A 21,731-nucleotide genomic window follows, 5' to 3' on the forward strand; every position below is an offset into this window, starting at 1 on the left:
GTCTAGAATGTCATTGTATGCTGTAGCGTTAAGATTTTGCATCGCTGGAACTAAGTGGCCTAGCCCGAACCATGAAAAACAGCCCCAGACCATTATTCCTCCTCCATCAAACTTTACAGTTGGCACTATGCATTGGGGCATGTAGCATTCTCCTGGCATCCGCCAAACACAGATTTGTCCGTCGTACTGCCAGATGGTGAAGCGTGATTCATCACTTCAGAGAACCCGTTTCCACTGCTCCAGAGTCCAACGGCGGCGAGCTTTAAAACCACAATGCTTGGCATTGCACATGGTGATCTTAGGCTTGTGTGCGGCTGCTCGGCCATGAAAACCCATTTCATGAAGCTCCCTACAAACAGTTATTGTGCTGACGTTGCTCCCAGAGTCAGTTTAGAACTAGGTATTGAGTGTTGCAAGCACGGACAGATGATTTTAACGTTACGGGCTTCAGCATCCGTTCTGTGAGCTTGTGTGGCCTACCACTTCACGGCTAATCCATGGTTTCTTCTAGACGTTTCCACTTCACAATAACAGCATTTACAGTTGACGGGGGCAGCTTTAGCAGGGTAAAAATTTGATAAACTGACTAGTTGGAAAGGTAGCATCCCATGACAGTGCCACGTTGAAAGTCAGTGAGCTCTTAAGTAAGGCCATTCTACTGCCAATGTTTGTCTATGCAGATTGCATGACTGTGTGCTCGATTTTATACACCTGTCAGCAACATGTGTGGCTGAAATAGGCGAATCCACAATTTTGAATATTTTTCTCTCTCTACAGGTATTTCAATGATAACAATTAAGGAACAACTATAAAGTCTCAGTAAGCTAACATTCTTTTTTGTCCTCAAATATGATTTATTTCCACGTACTTTTGTATATATAGTGTATGTTTCAGAGGAGATCTATGTACAGCAAGTCATCCGTTTTGTCACCAAAGCCCCATATCCTACCCACCACTGCGACCTGTACGCTCTCGTTGGCTGGCCCTCGCTTCATAATCGTCACCAAACCTACTGGCTCCAGGTCATCTACAAGTCTTGCTAGATAAAGCCCCGCCTTATCTCAGTTCACTGGTCACCATAGCAGCACCCACCCGCAGCACACGCTCCAGCAAGTATATTTCACTGGTCACCCCCAAAGCCAATTCCACCTTTGGCTGCCTTTCCTTCCAGTTCTCTGCTGCCAGACTGGAACGAACTGCAAAATTTGCTGAAACTGGAGACTCTTATCTCCCTCACTAACTTCAAGAACCAGCTGTCAGAGCAGCTCACAGATCATTGCACCTGTACATAGCCCATCTGTAAATAACCCATCCAACTACCTCATCCCCATACTGTGTTTATTTATTTATTTAGCTCCTTTGCACCCCAGTATCTCTACTTGCATATTCATCTTCTGTACATCTATCACTCCAGTGTTTAATTGCTATATCGTAATTACCTCACCACTATGGTCTATTTTATTTCCTTACCTCTCTCATCTTACCTCATTTGCGCACACTGTATATATACTTTTTTTGTACTGTATTATTGACTGTATGTTTGTTTATTCCATGTGTAACTCTGTGTTGTTGTATGTGTCAAACTGCTTTGTTTTCTCTTGGCCAGGTCGCAGATGTAAATGAGAACTTGTTCTCAACTAGCCGACCTGGTTAAATAAAGGTGAAATACATATAATTTTTTTTTTTAAATTTGGCTATTCTTAGAACATCTTTACATGGCTATGTTTAATAGAATGCCCACTCTCCATTGCTATTCAATGAAGACTCCGCCTTCATTCCGCTTTTTTTGCCTTATCTTTTCACTTAACGTTTCCTTAACATTGAGTCAGTTGCACAAACATTTTAAGATAAATTTCCCTCTTAAATCAAGTGAAAAGGTTAAGGGTCCCCATGAGGTCAGTATGGATATCAATGTAAAAGATGAATGTTGCTTTCCTCTGCCCTGGTTGCAAAAGGAAAACATCAACCTTTACTTTTACTAGTTTACAACTAGTCTATGAGACCAGGCTGATCAACCAGCTAGCTAGGTGTATAGATAGCTGGCTACTTAGCTAAACATTGGAAGGTACACAATCCATGGCTACAAAGCTAGCTGGCTAGCTAGTTACCTTGACATGCTAGAAAGTCATAAAAAAAAGTTACCGAAATAACAATTTCATTATCTTCTCGCTTCTCCTGTCTTGAGTGTAAAAGTTATATTTTACGATCTTCCAAAATAAATGCGATCTCTTTGAGGAGACGTTGAGCCAGTTAATCGGGTCGTGTCCATGGTAACCTGAGATTATTTCCGCTGTACATGCCTTCAAAACTACCGTAAAATCAAATCAAATACATTTGTGTTCATCAAATGCTTCGTAAACAACAGGTGCAAATAACTTTAAAATACTTACTTACGGGCCCTTCCCAACAATGCAGAGAGAAAGCCCCTTATGTATTCCCTTACCTAACGTTTGATGGTCTCTAATGCCGTTAAACAATTCCCTCAGTTAAGGGGAAATGATTAATTCAAGTAAATCCTTAAGGGAAACACTTAACATGTTGTATGCAACCGGGCCCAGAGCTCTGAGGCAGAACGATGAAGACATGCTTGGACTCCCTCCAGAGGGGTAGAGAGAGATCATCCAATCATAAATCAGAATTAAGGTCTCCAGGACAAAACACATCTTACTTTGGAGCTGATGAAGCAAAGCATGAACAATGCTTGCCCAGTCCACAGCCTTATGAGGCAGTCTTGTGATTGTATACAGTGTATGCTGTGACATGTTAATACATTGGACAAAAGGGAATGGTTCAAATAGGCCCATGGATGGAAGGAGGAAGGGATTTCTACACAGATGGTACCTGTGAGCATCAATTTCTACATGGCTGGGAAGTTAACAAAAGATTGTACTTTGCAGAGTAGGTCTTTACCTTCTGGCCATGTTGTCTTATGCACAGATGCTCTCTGTCCTGTGTTGTCTCTTCACTCTGCATGTAATGAGACTCAACTCAGACAAGAAGATGTACATTCCACATGCAATTATTAAGTCTTTCATGGTCCTCTCCATGGACCGTTTATCAACATATGAAGACCGTCTTATAATTAAATGCTGACATAGTTTGCCTTTGTAATCATGGCTATTGATGAGCCTACAGTCATTTGCTGGTAGAGTTGCAAAATTCTGGTAACTTTGGCAAAAATCCTCCAACTGAAATTTCTGGATCATCTGGCTATTTTGAGAAACTTGATGGAATTTTACAACCGTGGTCAACACACCTGTTCAGTTCATGACCAACTAGTCTACATTCTCACGGTCAGGTCACACTCCTCGCTGACTACACCTTCTTCTTAAGAGGGGAATGGAGGAAACAATGTGGTCTCATTGTGGTTGCTGACCTAAGCTGCCCCACTGTATCAAGTATGTGGGTCAGCACCCTGACATGAACTGCCTGTTCTAAACCACCGCTAAAGCTCTAGATCTTTCTTCTAGACTCGGATCTTTCATCTCCTCTCTCCACTGTGCAGACATCATGCAACATGCAAAAGGCACAGCTGTCAGAGTAGATGATCATCAGGACTGAGCCTTATTGGTTGAGCAATGACGCCGTCTCTAATCAAGTACGAGAGTACATTGAGATACAGAAAAGAAAAGCTATAGACTCTGACTTACATTAACTCTAATACTAGATATAGTTCCTTTTTAATGCAAAACCCCATATATATTGGCTAAGTGTGATACAGTATGTCCCCACATCACAAGATGTTTCCTACTATATACCGTCCAATCAACGGTTTAGGACTACAACTCCATGTGATCAGTTCAATTAATGATATCATCACCTTGCACACAAACTTACCAGATCACTGAGTAAATCATGGCCTACAAGAAGAGAAAAAGCAAGAGAGAGACAGCATTCCATGCAGCCAAATATTCTTACCTCTTATTTGTCTGCCTCCAATGGAGTTGTCCCTAGTCTTCTTCATGCCCTGCAAACATGCATGTTGAGTAGCCCCACTGGCTTACTAAATGTTAGCTAAGTCAGAAGTATCAATGCTGTGCATCAATCCATTTCCGTCCCTCAATTCTCAATTAAGCCAACGTGTTCTACGGCACTATTACCCAGTCCAACGGGGAGCAGCACCTCCTCCCATTCACTTGTCAGCCCCAATTTGCTTCCGGGGCTCAGTCAGTTGTGAAGGCAATGCAAGCCGCTCAGCCAGTCTTGGGGCTGGTTTTACAGTGCCGCCTTTCATCACATTCAAACCAGTGATCTGTGAAATGACTGGAGGGATGACTGTAGGGAAATGAAGAGGGGTGAAGGGGCCTCATGACCCATTAATGGTTGGCATCTTTAAACGGTATGTGTGAGACAATTGAACAATTAAGCAGGAGTGCACGTGTTAATAGCAGCACATAAGAATACCTATTCTGGTGTTACGCTCAAGCTCGCAACAGACAGCAGACATCTAGGCGTGAATGACATTTACCCAATGTTACTGTTTGTTATAGGGCAAAAGTTCAAGTTCATCATTTTTTTACGACAGAATATTGCAATATCTTGTGACAATCTGGTTGTCATATGGCAGTCAGTGACATGTTGGTTTTGATTAAGGCAGAAATAATTCTGTTTTTCAAAAGCAGCGCTAACCATGGTATATTTTGGTGAGGACAGAATATAGCTAGCCATGGCTTGGGCCTAATATTTGATCATTCCCACAGTATGCTGTCCTGTTTAAATCATAACTGCTTCGTGTAATTGTAATTGTGTTGTTCATTATTTACTGGACCATTTCTGCATGCTAGCCATTTTTAATGAATTAATGACTAATTAGGACATGCCATCATTATATGCCTACAAACGATTTATCTGTAAATATGAGCATGCTCTCAAATACAGTAGTGTATAGTGTTCAACATTATACAATTCTGAGGTGGATACTGTTTTGTGTGTTTAAGCATGATCCTATGCAAATTGTGTGACCTTGACCTGGTCATGACCTTATTCACTATGTAGTGCACTACTTTTGATCAGAGGTCTATGGGTCCTGGTCAAAAGTAGTGCACTATATGGGGAATAGGGTGCCATTTTTGGATACAGCTTGTGTCTGTGTTAGGCTCCGACTCTGTGGTTCAGTTAGCGTCTAGTTTGATGGCAGACCCTTTGCTGCAGCCACCACAGAGAACCCCATCATCATCACAACAAACTATAAGTGTGAGTTAATGAGAAGACATTCTTTGTAAAAAAAAATAGGCCAAGTGATAAGAGTATTGAATTATTTAAAAAAAACTATTGGCGTGATTTAAATTATTGTTAGATTGTTGTGTTTATTTATAAAGCATGTGAAAGGAAGTTGAGACAAAAAAGGACATCTGAAACAAGAACTGCACTTGTAAACAGCAAAATTGACAATTGGAATATTTTATTAATATGTAGAAAATGTATTAAAAAAGGAACTATACAGTACATGTTTTAAGTTAAACTAGAACTAATCTCATCAGTAATATCCAGGATTATCCAACACAATCCAGATACTCATCAAAAGAGCTTTTCCACAGTCCCAACCTTCCTTCACATTCTTCATGGCAAATAATACAGATATTATAGAACTGGGATCTTAATCCAAACAGGTAAAGTACACATTTCAACAATCCTTGTGGCTATTTCTCAGCTAAACAGTAATGTTGCATCAACTGACAAATGAATTACATAGCTGTGTCTAGTAGTCATAAATACAATGAAATAAATAAAGGACGGGAAATGATTCCACTCATTAACTATGTCTGATTAAATCACACAACAAAGGGACAGATTGTGGGTTTGAGTTGGGATCCAGTGTGAGTTGTTGCTCCAGTGCATTGTGAACCTGTGATTGGTAAAGTAATGGGGGGGAAGATTGACAATTCTGAAACACTAGATTATCTTTTCCATCTGCTATGCATCTGCTATGCAAATGATTAATAGAAGTCTGTAGAAGTATGTTCTCAACCTTGTTGGATAAATGCAGTCTTTTGATTACACTCCCCTCACACAGACAAATCTTCAAACCTTCTCTCAGATGTCAATACAAATATCTGCATGCTGTGCACCAGATAAAACAGAGAGATACTTCATAGTATCTCATCTGTTCAAATAGAAGAGCAGACCACATGTTAACTTGGCCTCTGGTTATGGCATTCGAAAACAGGTTGTGTCCTAAATAGCACCCGATTTCCTGTTTAGTCAACTACATTTGACCAGGACCATAGGGCTCTGCCCAAATGAGCTACTTTTGATCATGGCCATAGGGTTCTGGACAAAAGAAGTGCACAAAATAGGGAATAGGGTGCCATATGGGATGCAACCCAAATTCACCTATTGATCTGATCCTCCTACCACAGCTCCTGGGTAGAGCAACAGCAACAACATTCACTTGGAATGCATACTAAGAGGGGAACAGCAATATTAGTCCTACAGCATATCAATAGGTGAAATGTGTCATTCTGATTTTAAAAAATGATGTAGGCTATTTCATGTTAGATCATTTACTTATCGAATATGAGTGGCGTGTGACATATCCATGTCGAAGCACTTATTATTCTAGGCCAATGTAATCATCTTAAAGTGATGGGATAATTCACCCACAATCTGTTTTTTTTGTACAGCCATGCAATTGTCCCTTAGTTAATTTACATATGGACTGTGATGAACTGTGATTAAAGCATTAGAGTATATTCTGCGAGGTGGATTATGTGGTGAACTAAAGTCCTATTATGTCAAAATACATTTCAACTCATGGCTATATGACGCATCAGAACCATAGAAATAGAATCACAGTGGTCTGTGTTATTCCCATTCGAGTTATTCCATTCTATAATCAGAACTATACATTCACCCTCCTTCAAGTGATGGCATGGAAGCAATAGTAGGAACAATAGTAGCAGGTTTAAGAGGCCGGACGTGGTAATCACATTATTTCACATATTATTCTGCTTCAACGATGTCTGGTGGAGGTCTGACGACGCCTGGGAGAGGTATACTTGATCTACATGACTCGGTTTTCACAGCTTATGGAGTTAGTAACAGCATCGCGTATACTATTCCTGTCAGACACGTGCGTTGTGTTGTCTACAGTAGTCCTGAAGTGCAAAGGCACGGAAAATAACTTTATATTCAGCATATTGATATTCTATTATCTTTCTTACTGACAATACATTTTCTTCTGTGAAGAGTTTATCTCGCTTTTATTACCCTCCTCAGTATTTCCCGATCTGTTTGTAATTATTTTTTTTTAGCACTCAGCATTTTCGCAGCCATCATTGATTACATGCATTTGTATTTGAGGTTCCCTCAATAGCTAGATGTCCTATTACATCACAAGCCAATAACAGTGTCCTAACGCTCTATTACCTTTCCTGCAAAATGTAAGCAGAATTCTGTAGATATTCTCTCTTTAGTCACTCCAATTGAAACATAACTTTACTAGCTCAGACTTGAATTCTTGGCAGAGGTTCTGGGGGTTGACATACTGACAAGCATAACAGGGGTGTGAAGGAGAAGGCTATGCCTTGCAGAAAGGAACCATAACATAAATAACTACTACATGTCCCAAAGTTTGGAATAGGCCTTCTGGATAATCTTGTCAGAACACCTCACCTAACCAAATGTTTTTGTGGACAATAACGCTGTACAATTCTGATTGATTGACTATTATAAATTCTGAAAAACGGCGTGACATTTTTGGGGGGGGAGGAGTCCATAAGCATTCGGGTTAGAATTTGGGCACACCAGGATTTGCCAAAAGAGACACCTCTTTTGTTACATAAAGTACATTCCATCTGTTATCTACAGAGCTTCATCACTCTCATTCCTTGCACAAAATGCACTGAGACATACAGTAGTTAGTCTATGTAGTTAATAAACAAGTACACAACCTATTCTAGTAAAAACTAAACAATGTCTTGCTCAGGGAGTTTGGACGCATTGCATTAACAGCTCTGAAACAGTTACTTGACAATTGGAATTCTGAGGAGAAATTCAACACTTAAATACAAGAATATTCTCATTACACATTTCTTGTTACCATGGAAGTATTGCTCATACTGTTAGCATGCAATAGCCTCCTCCCTTCTCAAAACAAGTCTGTCTTAACAACTATGATTAGAATAATAGGGGAAGTAGTATCAGCTTTTCATAAAGCTCCTGATTCCTATACCAATATATTAGTACCAGCAGTCTACAGGATGGACAATCACCAAAGTTTTAAGTCATCAAGTCTAAAGGACAGTGAATTACCAAACACATACACAGTCATTATGTTACAAACACACTGTGTGGTTGGTGGAGTTTGTAGAGATTGGGTGAGAGAAAATAAAGTTAATTGGTCAATAAGAAACACACAAAAACGGAGAACAATGGTAAATGAAATGGTTTGATGAACATGATTGGATGATTAGAACAGTGTATTCATCCATCCAATGTACATTGAGGACAAAGGGGTTCGCTATAGCAGGCCAAATGGTACTTGCTCTGGTGGCGTAACACAGTTAGACGGTAAATACGGGTGAGACAGGAAGAATGTACTGTATATAGGACGACTATTGTACACCATAACATAATAACTGTGTAGAAATGAGCTCACCAGTTTCAATTAATTTTGACAAAGAACAAGTGCTCAGAATGTAACCATGACAATTGTTTCTGAGATTAAAACCAAGAATCCCCCCCCCCCCAAAACAAATCTGCTGAAGTGAGGATGAGGTTACAAAGAAAGGGGGCTCTGTTGACAGTTTCTCTTCAGCAAATCTTTGGTTTCATGTCGGAACAATTTTTAGCACCATCACTGCAAGTAACACAACGAGGAAACATTTTAGAGTGCTAATTCACATACAGTATCTTTATACCACTTTATATTTGTTTGTAGAGTTGGAATTTCCTCAAGGAGAATACTGTGTGTGAATATTGGTCAATAATGTTATATATTTGAGTTATGCAGGGCAGTATACAGACCAGTATTGAATGACAGTGGTCATACTATGTATAACCTCAGTGCAAATAACTTGCTCACTGTTGTTTTCTTAATAAATGGGCACTGGAGATAAGTTTGTACATTTCAAGTTGTGCACAATCATTGTTTGGTGCTCAACGTTTCTTCCATTCCAATCAGGGTGTGGATTTAGGATTTTATTTTACATTCAAAAGTAAATTGGCCACATGGACATAAATATGTAAATAACTGATGTTGAATCCACTATTACAGGCTGGTACAGTATGTCACTTGGTGATGGCTAATACTGATTAGCTCATTATGAGTGGCAATGTTTTGTCTATGACCAATGAATTGCTCCATGCAGGCCTTTGTCTATAAAACTCATGGAGGGTTGCTATTTCAATACAAATCTCAATAACAAGGCATCAAATCATATCATGTAATAAATGGACGTTTACCATATCAGTTATAAAAATAGAGATATCTTACATGTTTATGGGCATATAGAATTTGGTTAAAATGACTATTTTAAACGGGAGAAATAATCTTAGCTCTCGTGTACTCGTATTTTATAGATAGAGAGAAGTTCATGAACTCTACTCTGAGCTCACCAGGACAGGGCAACTGGCTAAACACAAAAACCCAGTGGTTTACATCTCTTCCTATATTAGCAAATAGATACAGTAGCCTCAAAATTCAGATTGACTCACACTATGTTTCACTCGTTTCACTAGTGGAGTGAAACAAACACGAAACAGAACTGAATTCAGTCTGGTTTTCCGGGCTAGCGAACACAACCATTGTCATTCAATTGTTTTAATAAATGACATAGCTCATCCTATTGTCTTTCAGCCTTATGTAAAAGTGGGAACAGCTAGCTGGATTGGGGGTAAGAGTGTACAGGGGTAAGGGGTTTATTCTGGAGGAGTGGACCTCCTTCGCTTGCCACTGATGCTGCGGTAGTTAAATGGCCTCATCTTCATCTCTACGAATGGGATAGAGAACTCATGACCCTTCCAGTTATGCCAGTTGATACCCTGTAAGATCAAGAGAGGACATTGGTTAGAAACCTACACTGACATACTGTATTAGTTATGTAACTTTCGATTACATATTGCTTATGTGCCAAGTGAGATAGGTTTAGATATGGTTCTCAAATGGACAGTTCTCTTCTAATTTGAACGTAACAAATGAAGGCTTTCTCCTTATTATCAGACCAACCTTTTTTCTTACAATGGTATTTCCTATAGTATTGAAATGTTCAGCAACATTTTGGACATTGGAACACATTTTCCGTATATTTTGTGGTTTGAACTCACTGTGGTCATTGTAGCTCAGCATTCAATTAGTGGATTAAAGTATGCAGACAGTCTTATCTTACCTACAGTACAATGTCGCTAGTTCCTCTTGTTATGTCTTTCTGGTTTCATTTCATGTCATCATAAGGTTGAGGAGATTGGGAAACTGCTGAATTTGTGTGATGTTGCAAGCCTTTTGTAGTAGCCTCACCAAAAGCTCTTTTCAAGATTTGTACTTTTTAACAAAATCACACTGGTGTAAAGGCAGCAGGAGCTTTAAAGTAAAATACAAAGGAGCTGGCCTTACTGCCTTCACTTTCTTTATGTCTCTAATTGAAATGACAGGGACTGTGGTGTTTAATGTCAGTCGTCACCCCTCAGTTTCAGTATGGAGTACAGGGACACGCACCTGACTGTGTCTCGACTCGCCATATTTTCCATTCAGGTTGGCCCGATGGCAGTTTTTGTACCACCAGGCTCCTTTGTAGGACAGAGCACAGTTGGTCACAGCAATGTCATTGTCTCTGTCCTTGGTGGAGAAGGGACGGCCTTGGTGATAGATCAGTGCATCCCCTGTGACAGGGAATGGAAATAAATGAAATAGAAGGAAGCAGCACAAGACATGGGCACACTGACAGTCTGAACTGAATAAAACTGCAGGGCTGGAGCCAAGCGGTGGGTGGATGGGTTTAAAGAAGTACCTTCAAGACACCATAAGAGAGATGGAAGAGAATGGCTTTTATGGTTTTCTAAAGAAATTTATTTTGATCGTCAATTGCACACAAGGCCCAACCAATACTTGACTTCCTCTTTTAACCCAACCCCTCTAAATTGGAGAGGTTTGGGGTCCTGCCACAATGGGCGCCAAGGGAGCTGCTGTTGTGGTGGGTACGGGGACTGGTTAACTGCCTTAATCAAGAGCAGAATGACAGATTCTTCATCTTGTCGGTTCGGGATTTGAGCTAACAACCTTTAACTGCTAGGCTATCGGGTTCAGTATTAAGCATCTCTTCACTGTTCAAAGTAATATACTGTACATTTAATCGGGATACCTAGTCAGTTGTACTGAATGCATTCAAATGAAATGTGTCTTCTGCATTTGAACCCAAACCCTCTGAATTAGAGAGGTGCAGGGGGCTACTTTAATCAACATCCACGTCTTCAGTGCCCAGGGAGCAGTGGGTTAACTGCCTTGCTCAGGGGGAGAATGATTTATACCTTGTCAGCTCGGGATTCAATCCAGCAACCTTTCAGTTACTGGCCCAACGCTCTAACCACTAGGCTACCTGCCGATCAGTTGGTTGATCTTAAATCAGTGCCACATAGAGTAAATAAATGCTCACCAGCTGTGCCATTATACTCTCCTATCCTGAGTTTGTATAAATTCCTGGCATCACCGATGGCGAATTTGTCATAGTTGGCATAGACTGACTCCTGGCCATCCTTCATGTCGATCCGGAGCTCGTAGCGACCTTGAGCTGCAAGCTTCTGTATGTTGTCCAAACCTGAAGAAGAAAAAGAGATAACCAATGGCCGTTCAAATTATAAACTGGGTGGTTCGAGCCCTGAATGCTGATATGCTGACAGCCGTGGTATATCAGATCGTATACCACGGGTATGACAAAACATGTATTTTTACTGCTCTAATTACGTTGGTAACCAGTTTATAATAGCAATAAGTCACCTCAGGGGTTTCTGATATATGGCCAATATACCACAGCTAAGCACTGTGTCCAGGCACTCCACGTTGCGACGTGCTTAAGAACAGCCCTTAGCCGTGGTATATTGGCCATATACCACACCTACTCGGGCCTTATTGCTTAATTAACTCACTCAAGTCTGACATAAACCTTTACCTGCACCTTGACATGGTAAGAACCGATGCACACAGGAAATGACATAGAGATAAGAGGAGGTGGACAGTGAAGTGAAATTTGTCCATATCTTCTAGTCAACAGTCTTTGGTCCATTTGGCCTTGCTGCCACTGCTGCTGCCAGCCCAGAGCCCAGCCAGGCTGTGATAAGGACCAGGGAGATTAGACCTTGCTTTCCCAAGATAACAAATCTCTCCTCTTGGCAGGGATGTTTCAAGTTTAACCTCAAGCTAGAAATCATATGATGTTGTACATGCCTCATGATAGCAGATAGCAGTTATTTTTTACCCCACGAAAAACTTGAAGCCTCTGATGATAAGCATTGGACTGAACGAGGGAGAAACTGGGCTCGGGCTCCGACATGTCAGCAAAAGATACAATCGGCATTACAAACAAAAGAAATCCCTGGTGACAGGGGAAAAGCAATTGGTGTAATAAGATTTGTTAAACATTGAGTGAAGTCCAATTTGCCCAGTGCATAATGCAGGATCATCTGCTATTAACCTGATAGCAAAGCTTTTGCGTCAGCCTGATTAGAAATAGCCAGCAGGATTAAAAATGCATTTGGAGGCTGTATTCTGTTCTCATTATATTTCATAAATTAATTTCTCTTATCATTTTATTACCCAGCTTACTCCTACACTTCCACAGAAATTAAGAGGCAAATTAAAAAGAGCGAAAATGATCGCATATTGCACAACTGCATCAGTTTCTTTATAATACGTCCTCAAATTGACAATATATTTGGCCGGGGTCGGGTTAGTCAGTCAGACTAATGGATAGCACCGCAGCTGAAATGAAAATGTTCTCTTTTCAACTACTGATAGTAGCATCCGTTAATTCCTGTTTCTTCACTGTGAGGCAACCTTAATGTGAAATGTTTCCCTGTAGAAAGAGCTATTCTGTCCATAGCAGGATAGTTCAACCAAATGTCAGGTCTAACACACAGTCTCTGCGGCACGATGTCGGATAAAAAAAAAAGATCAGATGCTGTGTGCTTACATCATCTGAAGCCCCACTACGATGTCCTCTGAGAGCACCACTATTCTCTTGAGGTCATAGCTTTACCATATCAGTGTCAGTCACAGGAATGGTACAGTACATGGCTACAGTGCTCCTGTCATGGCAGGAGGTGTTTTTGCAGTGTGGACAGACAGTTATCTATTAGTACGAGACTGGGCAAGGAGGAGCATTGGGTGTGCTTGCCAGAGCCAGAGGTGACCTCCTACTGTGTAGTTAATGACAGACAGGGGATATGGGATGGGCCTGGCAGTGTAGACTGGAGCGGCAACCTAAATGGCACCCTATTTCCTATACTGTACACTGCAACTCTTTGGTCAAAAGTAGTGCACTATATAGGGAATAGGGAGCCATCTGGAATGCAGCCTGGCTCAGCCAGAGCTGACGCCTACCGTCCCCAACAGGAGTGAGCACAGCACTGAGTCAGCAGAAACGAAACAGGTCATAAGGAATATCTACTGGGTGAGAAGTGCTTTTAGCTTTTACCAATCAGGAATGAGTCAGGATTCATACTGTTTTCCCAGCACATTGGATCTGTGTGTCATTAGTAGATGATATACTGAAGTACATCTTGGGTAGGAACGCAGTGGCAATTGGTAACATAGAAAGAGGCATGACAAAGACTGGGGACTAATCTTCTGCAGGGTCATCGATATTCTGCAATATTCTAAAGTAGGGGCATCAAACTCATTCCACGGAGGGCCTAGTGTTTGAAGGTTTTTGGTTTTTCCTTTCAATTAAGACCTAGACAACCAGGTCATGACCTAGACAACCAAGTGAGGTGAGTTCTTTACTAATTAGTCCTCTTAGTTCATCAATCCAGTCCAAGGGAGGAGTGAAAACCCGCAGACACTCGGCCCTCCGTGGAATGAGTTTGACACGTGTTCTAATGGTTAAATTCATTAACAATCATTTTTTTGGTTATGAAAGTGTACTCTACTTTAATTATATTTTTCTAATAAAATTACAAAAACTAGTTCTCAGGGTTGGGATCTCTGCTATGAAATATTGATGTTGACGTCATCTTTTATCTATTTACAAAAACAACAGCATGAAAACTAGCCCATGAAGAAACATTGTTCATTTCTAGCTTTTCTAATGAATATAATTATGGATGTTATAATGAATTTTGCAGAAATATTCCAGAGTGCATCAAAGGAGAGAGCCCTTTTGTTTTGTATCAAAATCAAAGCATTTATGAAAAACAATTACCATGTAATCTCAAAGAGAAATGAGAGCTGAATACATCCATTAATAAATCACAGAGCTAGTATTTGTGAAGTAAAGTAATGAAAGAAAGAGAGGAGAGAGAGAGACTAGAAACAACAGACTAGGAACAACAGACTAGAAAGACGTGTAAATTAAGTCAACTGTTAATTCTGAGGTGGGAGAGATAAGCAGAAGCAGAGACTGCAACACAAACACCCCCTATTCCTATATTAAATAGTGTAAGTAGCCCCAAGAGATACCTCCTAATAATAATAAGTGTTATGGGGCTGAAATGAGCTGCTGAGAAAACTTACCGAGCCAGAATTCATCCTCTAGGTTCCCAAAGCCGACCCTGTAGTCACTCCACTTCCTGGAAAAGTCGGTAAGGCCATTCTGACGACGTTGGAACACCTGGAACACAGACCAGATACAGAGTGAAGACCAGGTGGCACCACTCTGATTCCACCTACAGCCGTGTCCAAAAGTTTTGAGAATGACACAAATATTAATTTCCACAAAGTCTGCTGCTTCAGTGTCATTAGATCTTTTTTTACTATGGAATACTGAAGTATAATTACAAGCATTTCATTTCATAAGCAAAGACTTTTATTGACAATTACATGAAGTTGATGCAAAGAGTCAACATTTGCAGTGTTGACCCTTCTTTTTCAAGACCTCTGCAATCTGCCCTGGCATGCTGTCAATTAACTTCCGGGCCACATCCTGACTCATGGCATCACATTCTTGCATAATCAATGCTTGGAGTTTGTCTGAATTTGTGGGGTTTTGTTTGTCCACCCGCCTCTTGAGGAGTGACCACAAGTTCTCAATGGGGTTAAGGTCTGGGGAGTTTCCTGGCCATGGACCCAAAATATCGATGTTTCCCAAGCCACTTAGTTATCACTTTTGCCTTATGGCAAGGTGCTCCATCATGCTGGAAAAGGCATTGTTCGTCACCAAACTGTTCTGTGATGGTTGGGAGAAGTTGCTCTCGGAGGATGTGTTGGTACCATTCTTTATTCATGGCTGTGTTCTTAGGCAAAAGCAACCCCACACATGAATGGTCTCAGGATGCTTTACTGTTGGCATGACACAGGACTGATGGTAGCACTCACCTTGTCTTCTCTGGACAAGCTTTTTTCCGGATGCCCCGGACAATCGGAAATGGGATTCATCAGAGAAAATGACTTTACTCCAGCCCTCAGCAGTCCAATCGCTGTACCTTTTGCAGAATATCAGTCTGTCCCTGATGTTTTTCCTGGAGAGAAGTGGCTTCTTTGCTGCCCATCTTGACACCAGGCCATCCTCCAAAAGTCTTCGCCTCACTGTGCATGCAAATGCACTCACACCAGCCTGCTGCCATTCCTGAGCAAGCTCTGTACTGGTGGTGCCCCGATCACGCAGCTGAATCAACTTTAGGAGACGGTCCTGGCGCTTGCTGGACTTACTTTGGCGCCCTGAAGCCTGCTTCACAACAATTCAACCGTTCTTCTTGAAGTTCTTGATGATCCGATAAATGGTTGATTTAGGTGTAATCTTACTGGCAGCAATATCCTTGCCTGTGAAGCCCTTTTTGTGCACGTGTTTCCTTGCAGGTAACCATGGTTGACAGAGGAAGAACAATGATTCCAAGCACCACCCTCCTTTTGACGCTTCCAGTCTGTTATTCACACTCAATCAGCATGACAGAGTGATCTCCAGCCTTGTCCTCGTCAACACTTACACCTGTGTTAACGAGAGGATCACTGACATGATGTCAGCTGGTCTTTTGTGGCAGGGCTGAAATGCAGTGGAAATGTTTTTTTGGTGATTCAGTTCATTTGCATGGCAAAGAGGGACTTTGCAATTAATTGCAATTCATCTGATCACTCTTCATAACATTTTGGAGTATATGCAAATTGCCATCATACAAACTGAGGCAGCAGATTTGGTGAAAATTCATATTTGTGTCCTTCTCAAAACTTTTGGCCACAACTGTACATATTGACAAAGTACATGTCCCAAATGGCACCCTATGCACTATAATATTGGGTGCTGTTGGGGTTTTGTCTGTAAGGTATATCTCCTGCTATGAGACACTTACGATCCAGCCTCCTTCGTCTGTGGTCATATCACAGTAGACCTGCACTCCCTGATTGGCGTCTCTGTTGATGTAAATGGTGTAGACGCCGCTCACAGACTCCCCGTTCAGCAGATGCTGGGCACAGTTCTGAGGGGTGGCAAACAGACGGTTTCCTGGAGCGGAGAAGAAAAGAACACATGACATAAGCTCAACATAATGGAGAATGACGAGGACTGGGCCTGTATTCATAAAGTGTGTCATAGTAGGACTGCTGATATAGGGTCCGACTTTTTAGATCATAATGAATAAGATGAAATGGACAGGGGGGGATCTGATTCTAGATCAGCTATCATACTCTGAGATGCTTATTGAATATGGCCCTGAAATCTGGATAGAGTGTGGAGTGGGGATGAATGGTGTGTGTGTGTGTGTGTGTGTGTGTGTGTGTGTGTGTGTGTGTGTGTGTGTGTGTGTGTGTGTGTGTGTGTGTGTGTGTGTGTGTGTGTGTGTGTGTGTGTGTGTGTGTGTGTGTGTGTGTGTGTGTGTGTGTGTGTGTGTGTGTGTGTGTGTGTGTGTGTGTGTGTGTGAGAATGTGTGAGAATGTGTGAGAATGTGTGTCTGCATGCATGTGTGGTTACCTGTTGTGAAGGCTGTAGAGATGATATCGCTGGTCTCTAATCCTCTGGCAGCCTGCAACCTCACAGTGTATTCTGTGATCTCTGCAAGGCCCTCCAGACGGATCCACGTGTCTTCTGCATCCAGGATCAGCTCCTGTAGCACCACACACACACCACAGTGGGGAGAACACACAGATAAGGGAACAGTAACTGATCCTAGATCAGCACTCCTATTCTGAGGCGCTTTTTGAATGCAGGCCCTGATCTGATAATCCCTGTTGTTATGAATAGGAGTGTAAGCACAGCATTTACCTAGGGTTTTTATCATAATTTATGGGCCTGTGAGTGGATACGGTACAGCAAATAGTTTTAGCTAGATCCAATCCAAAGTGTACAGCAGACAGTAACCCATAGCGGTGATACCATCTGACTCCTACCAACAAACAACAAAAGCACCCAGGCACATTTACAGACATAAAAGATTTATGTCAGGCCCATATAAATGTTGAATTCATTTTTCACTGTTGTTGGCTCTTGTACAACTCTGCCCTGTGTTTTTCTAAATGATAAGAGGGAGAACTGAAAAGGAGAGGAAAAGGACCTTATCAGACACTGGTGCTATATAAGGAGCTGCCAGGAAGAGGAAGAAGAATGGCTATTTCAGTCTAAAACTCAGTTCCCTTTCATTGTTTTTGACAAATCCACTTTTATCAAGCTTATCTTCTGTCGCAGAGTGGATGGCATACCATTTTTCTCAGAGATCTCTTTTTCTGGCAGATGAAATAAAAATATGAGCTCTCTAGGAGCTGGCCGTGACAGCAGCGTTGAACTGCTGAATCTGATGAGGCTTTGAGCCATATGAAATATCTATGAAGAACTGAATGAAATATTCAGCCATTTTGGAAAAAGTGACACATTTTAAGAAAACATGTTGGGTGAATTATGCAGCTATAGTTTTTTTGTTAAGAGCATTATTTATTCTAATCTGGAAGGTCAACATATGATTCATAATCAAACTAACACAGATCACTGTGGTGAATATGACGATTATATTAGCAGAGAGAACAGGTTGGGAAGAATTTATGGGGACTGAAATGAACCTAAGCAGAGTAAAACAACAGAGCGTGTTACTAAAACCAAATCCTCTGTGCATGACTGACACCCACTGGACAAACACAAGCACCAAAAACACACGAGGTCAATATAGTGTTAGTGCGTGTTCGTGAGTGTGCATGCATGTGTGTTGAAAGACATATACAATTGAAGTCAAACGTTTACAGACAATTAGGTTGGAGTCATTTAAACTCGTTTTTCAACTACTCCACACAATTCTTGTTAACAAACTATAGTTTTGGCAAGTCGGTTAGGACATCAACTTTGTGCATGACACAAGTAATTTTTCCAACAATTGTTTACAGACAGATTATTTCACTTATAATTCACTGTATCACAATTCCAGTAGGTCAGAAGTGTACATACACAAAGTTGACTGTGCCTTCAAACAGCTTGGAAAATTCCAGAAAATTTTGTCATGGCTTTAGAAGCTTCTGATAGGCTAATTGACATCATGACATCATGACATCATCACCTCCACAAGTCTGGTTCATCCTTGGGAGCAATTTCCAAACGCCTGAAGGTACCATGTTCATCTGTACAAACAAAAGTACGCAAGTATAAACACCATGGGACCACGCAGCCTCATACCGCTCAGGAAAGAGACGCGTTCTGTCTCCTAGAGATTAACCTACTTTGGTGCCAAAACTGCAAATCAATCCCAGAACAACAGCAAAGGACCTTGTGAAGATGCTGGAGGAAGCAGGTACAAAAGTATCTAAATCCACAGTAAAACGAGTCCTATATCGAAATAACCCAGCAAGGAAGAAGCCACTACTTCAAAACCCCCATAAAAAAACAGACTATGGTTTGCAACTGCATATGGGGACAAAGATAGTACTTTTTGGAGAAATGTCCTCTGGTCTGTTGAAACAAAAATAGAACTGTTTTGCCATAATGACCATCGTTATGTTTGGAGGAAAAAGGGTGAGGCTTGCAAGTCGAAGTACACCATCCCAACTGTGAAGCACGGGGGTGGCAGCATCATGTTGTGGGGGTGCTTTGCTGTAAGAGGGACTGACTGGTGCACTTCACAAAATAGATGGCATCATGAGGAAGGAAAAGTATGTGAATATATTGAAGTAACATCTCAAGATATCAGTCAGGAAGTTAAAGCTTGGTTGCAAATGGGTCTTCCAAATGGACAATGACCCCAAGCATACTTTCAAAGTTGTTGCAAAATGGTTTAAGGACAACAAAGTCAAGGTATTGGAGTGGCCATCACAAAGCCCTGACCTCAATCCTATAGAAAATTTGTGGGCAAAACTGAAAAAGTGTGTGTGAACAAGGAGGCCTACAAACCTGACTCAGTTACACCAGCTCTGTCAGAAGGAATTCACCCAACTTATTGTGAGAAGCTTGTGGAAGGCTACCCGAAACGTTTGACAATTTAAATGTTAAACAATTTAAATGCAATGCTACCAAATACTAATTGAGTGTATGTAAACTTCTGACCCACTGGGAATGTGATGAAAGAAATTAAATCTGAAATATATTATTCTCTCTACTATTATTCTGACATTTCACATTCTTAAAATAAAGTGGTGATCCTAACTGACCTAAGACAGGGAATGTTTACTAGCATTAAATGTCAGGAATTGTGAAAAATGTATTTGGCTAAGGTGTATGTAAACTTCTGACTTTATCTGTATATATATATATACACTGCTCAAAAAAATAAAGGGAACACTTAAACAACACAATGTAACTCCAAGTCAATCACACTTCTGTGAAATCAAACTGTCCACTTAGGAAGCAACACTGATTGACAATAAATTGAACATGCTGTTGTGCAAATGGAATAGACAACAGGTGGAAATTATAGGCAATTAGCAAGACACCCCCAATAAAGGAGTGGTTCTGCAGGTGGTGGCCACAGACCACTTCTCAGTTCCTATGCTTCCTGGCTGATGTTTTGGTCACTTTTGAATGCTGGCGGTGCTTTCACTCTAGTGGTAGCATGAGCTCTGGATAAGAGCGTCTGCTAAATGACTTAAATGTAAATGTAAATGGAGTCTACAACCCACACAAGTGGCTCAGGTAGTGCAGCTCACCAAGGATGGCACATCAATGCGAGCTGTGGCAAGGTTTGCTGTGTCTGTCAGCGTAGTGTCCAGAGCATGGAGGCGCTACCAGGAGACAGGCCAGTACATCAGGAGATGTGGAGGAGGTCGTAGGAGGGCAACAACCCAGCAGCAGGACCGCTACCTCCACCTTTGTGCAAGGAGGAGCAGGAGGAGCACTGCCAGAGCCCTGCAAAATGACCTCCAGCAGAACACAAATGTGCATGTGTCTGCTCAAACGGTCAGAAACAGACTCCACGAGGGTGGTATGAGGGCCGACGTCCACAGGTGGGGGCCAGATAACACCAAGATTGCCAAATTCGCCACTGGCGCCCTGTGCTCTTCACAGATGAAAGCAGGTTCACACTGAGCACATGTGACAGACATGACAGAGTCTGGAGACGCCGTGGAGAACGTTCTGCTGCCTGCAACATCCTCCAGCATGACTGGTTTGGAGGTGGGTCAGTCATGGTGTGGGGTGGCATTACTTTGGGGGGCCGCACAGCCCTCCATGTGCTCGCCAGAGTTAGCCTGACTGCCATTAGGTACCGAGATGAGATCCTCAGACCCCTTGTGAGACCATATACTGGTGCGATTGGCAAGACAATGCTAGACATCATGTGGCTGGAGTGTGACAGCAGTTCCTGCAAAAGGAAGGCATTGATGCTATGGACTGGCCCGCCCGTTCCCCAGACCTGAATCCAATTGAGCACATCTGGGACATCATGTCTCGCTCCCATCCACCAACGCCACGTTGCACCACAGACTATCCAGGAGTTGGCGGATGATTTAGTCCAGGTCTGGGAGGAGATCCCTCAGGAGACCATCCACCACCTCCTCAGGATCATGCCCAGGCTTTGTAGGGAGGTCATACAGGCACGTGGAGGCCACACGCACTACTGAGCCTAATTTTGACTTGTTTAAAGGACATTACATCAAAGTTGGATCAGCCTGTAGTGTTGTTTTCCACTTTAATTTTGAGTGTGACTCCAAATCCAGACCTCCATGGGTTGATACATTTGATTTCCATTGATAATTTCTGTGTGATTTTGTTGTCAGAACATTCAACTATGTAAAGAAAAAAGTATTTAATAAGAATATTTCATTCATTCAGATCTAGGATGTGTTATTTTAGTGTTCCCTTAATTCCTTTGAGCAGTGTATATACGTATATACATAAAAAAAAGTTTAAAAGCTCGTTAAGATGAAGACCGTGAGGACAGTACAGTGTTGGGCTCTTCGTCCCAAATAGCATCCTATTCCTGATATAGGGCACTATTTGACCAGGGCACATAGGGCTCTGGTCATATGTTGTGCACTATATAGGGAATAGGGTACTATTTGGGACCCATTCTTGGGCTCTGCCTGAATGATGTAATTAGTTGAGAGCGATATCTGCTGTAGAATATCAGGGGAAATTGTTCTTGGTGAGTCATTAATAGGCATATTGCAACGGAATAACCTTCCTAATCTACTTTATTAATATTACTCAGCTACATCAAAGAATGTAATTAAAATGAAAACGTTT

At 41.5% G+C, this 21,731-nt stretch overlaps 1 protein-coding gene across 3 annotated transcripts in view; it reads right to left on the reverse strand.

Moving 5' to 3' along the window:
- Positions 1 to 5,384: 5,384 nt before the first annotated feature.
- The window catches only part of LOC118402540 (tenascin-R-like), a 130,191-nt gene continuing 113,844 nt past the window's right edge, over positions 5,385 to 21,731 (reverse strand). For all 3 annotated transcript variants that reach the window (XM_052476980.1, XM_052476979.1, XM_052476978.1), the window contains 6 exons: positions 17,049 to 17,181; positions 16,432 to 16,583; positions 14,663 to 14,759; positions 11,589 to 11,750; positions 10,655 to 10,818; positions 5,385 to 9,984 (listed from right to left, as the gene is read on the reverse strand). In XM_052476980.1, the coding sequence (XP_052332940.1) occupies positions 9,862 to 9,984; positions 10,655 to 10,818; positions 11,589 to 11,750; positions 14,663 to 14,759; positions 16,432 to 16,583; positions 17,049 to 17,181 (831 nt within the window). In that variant the 3' untranslated portion in view covers positions 5,385 to 9,861. The remainder of the gene's footprint in view (positions 9,985 to 10,654; positions 10,819 to 11,588; positions 11,751 to 14,662; positions 14,760 to 16,431; positions 16,584 to 17,048; positions 17,182 to 21,731) is intronic.

This window comes from Oncorhynchus keta, chromosome 23 (assembly GCF_023373465.1).
Source record: "Oncorhynchus keta strain PuntledgeMale-10-30-2019 chromosome 23, Oket_V2, whole genome shotgun sequence".
Classification (NCBI taxonomy): domain Eukaryota; kingdom Metazoa; phylum Chordata; class Actinopteri; order Salmoniformes; family Salmonidae; genus Oncorhynchus; species Oncorhynchus keta.